The sequence below is a fragment of the Diplotaxodon limnothrissa genome, linkage group LG3 (genome assembly GCF_057381915.1).
Source record: "Diplotaxodon limnothrissa isolate DT_005_m linkage group LG3, D_limnothrissa_male_GT1.1, whole genome shotgun sequence".
In the NCBI taxonomy this organism is placed as follows: domain Eukaryota; kingdom Metazoa; phylum Chordata; class Actinopteri; order Cichliformes; family Cichlidae; genus Diplotaxodon; species Diplotaxodon limnothrissa.
The window spans coordinates 8,911,579-8,914,547 of NC_140598.1; the positions used below are offsets into that span (position 1 = coordinate 8,911,579).

A 2,969-nucleotide genomic window follows, 5' to 3' on the forward strand; every position below is an offset into this window, starting at 1 on the left:
ATGAATTCTCTTCAAATACAAAGACAGAAACTCCTACAGGCAGCACGCAAACTGAGCAGGATACACAAAGATCAGAGATTACAAAAGAAATCAGAAAAGGATTTCAAACTTACTGAGAGCAAGGCCTCTGTTACAAATCTGTCTAATAGAAAAACATGCTGTACAGATACAATACGGTCAGTGTTCATGGTCATTTAAAAACTGGCTCTACCTGAACCACTTCAATATTTTATGAAGTCACTGAGTCGACCATTTCTACAGTTTGTTTCCTTCATTGCAGTTAGAGTGCGGCTGGTAAGGATGAAAACACACACAGAGCGTAAATTGTCTTTGTTAGTAACAAACGTCAGCAAAGAAAAGACAAAACACACAAACACTCTCATGATATTCATGAATCATTAGAAAGCATCCAAACATTCTGCTCGTGGACTTTTACAGTCTTATTTGCACTCGCTCATCTTCATAATCATCCTGATCAATACATGACAGGGGAGGCTTTGAGGTAGGCGGGGCTCTCTGCTGATGTCAGCATGAAAGGCAGGACCAGCGTCTGCCACATGTTGGTGAAACATCACAGTACACTGGCGTGGTTTCCTTTCCAGATGTTGGACGTTTGACACTTCAACGTTGAGGCCAACAAGAAGACACAGTTTTGGGTCGGGTTGCTGCAGGGTTTCTAACTGAGCAAAAGCAGAAGCACACAGACCAACAGGGATCAGATGCTGAGTGTTAGAGGAACATCTGTGCTGATCACTGAATGCTGCTGTGGTCTCTTGTTGAAGTTGGCTGGTGGGACAGTCTAATAGTGATATCCTGCCCATCGGAGGAACACTTTTAAAAACACATGCAATACTTTGTTTGTATTACAGTCACAGTTTATGTTATTTTTGTCCTTTAAAAGTGTTGCTGTACTATAAAGTCCTATAATTTGAGGCTAAAATGGCTCAGAGAGTCTCTCTCTCAGAGGATCTCCTTTGAAAGTGGAGACGGCTTTATCCGCTGATCCACGTCACTTTACCTGGATGTTTTCTTTGAAGCTGGATGAAGACTCCTCTCCCTCACTCCTGCTGCAGCTGTGTGGTCCAGTTGGCCTCTGAGGTCACAGTCAACATCTGTAGCAGAAGAGGGGAAATAAAAGTCCAGGTTACCAAAACTGGGAGCTTTTCCAAAATAGAGCGTAACTGGACTTTTTCAGCCTTACAGGCAGATAGTCGTCTGAAGCTGCAGCTTTTTCTTTTTAGCTTTTTCCAATCTCTGCTCTCGGCTTTCTTTGAGAACATGTCTGCTTTCTTGGCATGGGTCTGTCTGCTGTTGGTGAAGAGACTAAATCCACATACTCGCTACTAAGATCTCCTCAAGTAGTCTCAACCAGATTACAGTTTAAGAGTAAATGTCTCCTGAGAGTTTCACCTTGGGGAGATGCTGTCTTGCTACCATGCAATCATGAGCATTAATCTATGAGGTGAAAAAGTAATTTTAAAAGCTCCAGCCACAAGTTTTATTTCATCTGTGTTTTGGTCAGAGTCCCATCAGACCTCCAGAATGGTGTCAGAGTTTTTTCTATCCACGTGATGAGCACAGGCCTCAGGTCCAGACCTCCACGGGCACCATAGCCTCTTTGGAGCTAATAGGTGCAAGAAGGTTTTGTTGGGATAGGAACTGAAGAGGAAACTGACGAGGAAGGCAAGGATCTTCTTCGGCTCCTCCGAGCCAGGACCTCTTTGTGTAGGCCAGCATTGGCCAGGTAGCCCTCCAGCATCGCTGGATGGCCGACAGTGGAAAACCTAGAGGAGTAGGAGAGAAACAGCAGCTTGGAGCATGTCTTTATACTGTTTAGTTTTTAGAGCCACAGACTTTCTTTTAATGTCATTGTTCAGGATCTATGACTGATTATGTATTTATTGTATTCCTCCATGACTGTGTGACAGCAAGTGGAAAAAACCAGCTTCACCTTTGTTGATATGCTTGTAATTTTAATATTGATTAAATGGCCCATGAAATAATAGAAAGCTCATATATGAAAATGTATTTTAAGAAGTAAAATGTTAATCTGAGTACAAAGGAGTACACTCACCTTCTGGTAGATGGAGGTGTAGCGAGCGCTGGTGAACATCCAGGCCTCCTCGTAGAACTGATCACTGATTGGATCCAAAACATCGATGGAGGATCTGTGTACGCGCTGAGGATCGTCCTGATGGACAGAACAGAAGGAGAGTGAGACAAGTGAAGATATACTAAACAACACTGTGACATGAACTGAGCCACACACAGTTTGATTCACAGGTGATTGACACATTATTTGACCACGAGCAATCTTTTCTGGTTTGACGCCGTCTTTGTAGCCAGAAACCAGCTCTCTCCTCGGCTTCCTCCACTACACGCTTCCCCCACGCCAGTCTCCTCCGTCACTATAAAGGGGAGAGTCATGAGCTCCATCACCTGTGCCGTCCAACGTCCCGCCACCAGCCTCCACTGCAGCAGGCCAGAGACCACACCCCTGCCACAATAAGTAAAAGTATATCCTTGCTGTACCCTTAATGCTAAATGTGCTAAATTAACCGCTGCCTTTGCCCCTTTGGGATTATTCTTATGTCACTGGGATGTTGACCTTTGACCTTCACATTAGAGAGATGGGCAGACATAATTAGTGTATGAATTTTAAAGTAACAGGTAATAAAGAGAGTGTAGCAAATGTAGTCAGGTTTATTACTCTGTATCACACATGAGTGCCCGAGGGAGGCGGGGCTGACTGGGGAGACACAGGAAACAGAGAGACAGGGCTGACTCGACATGAAACGATGAAACGTGGGACACGGGAACAGAAACTAAACACAGGCTGAAATGAACACTGAGGGAGGGAGAACTAAGATTACTGAGAGCCTGATAAATAAGAAGAACAAAAACCAAGAAAAACAAGAGTCAAAGAAAACCAAAAACACAAAGCATTGGGCCAGGACCCACTGCTGTGA

At 44.1% G+C, this 2,969-nt stretch overlaps 1 protein-coding gene across 1 annotated transcript; it reads right to left on the reverse strand.

Moving 5' to 3' along the window:
* Positions 1-252: 252 nt before the first annotated feature.
* Positions 253-2,296, reverse strand: LOC146634375 (phospholipase D1-like). The gene is made up of 3 exons (XM_085350437.1): positions 2,075-2,296; positions 1,536-1,784; positions 253-1,112 (listed from the first exon to the last, which is right to left on the reverse strand). The coding sequence occupies exons 1-3, from the start codon at positions 2,294-2,296 to the stop codon at positions 1,059-1,061; spliced, it is 525 nt and encodes a 174-aa protein (XP_085206563.1). The 3' UTR covers positions 253-1,058.
* Positions 2,297-2,969: the final 673 nt, after the last annotated feature.

Bases quoted from the DNA above. Each gene is read 5' to 3' on its own strand.
- LOC146634375 (XM_085350437.1), bottom strand. From the start codon at position 2,296: ATGTGTCAATCACCTGTGAATCAAACTGTGTGTGGCTCAGTTCATGTC. The intron at 1,785-2,074 runs GTGAGTGTACTC...CTACTCCTCTAG, and splicing joins ACACCTCCATCTACCAGAAG to GTTTTCCACTGTCGGCCATC. The intron at 1,113-1,535 runs GTCTGATGGGAC...CTTCTGCTACAG, and splicing joins ACTCTGACACCATTCTGGAG to ATGTTGACTGTGACCTCAGA.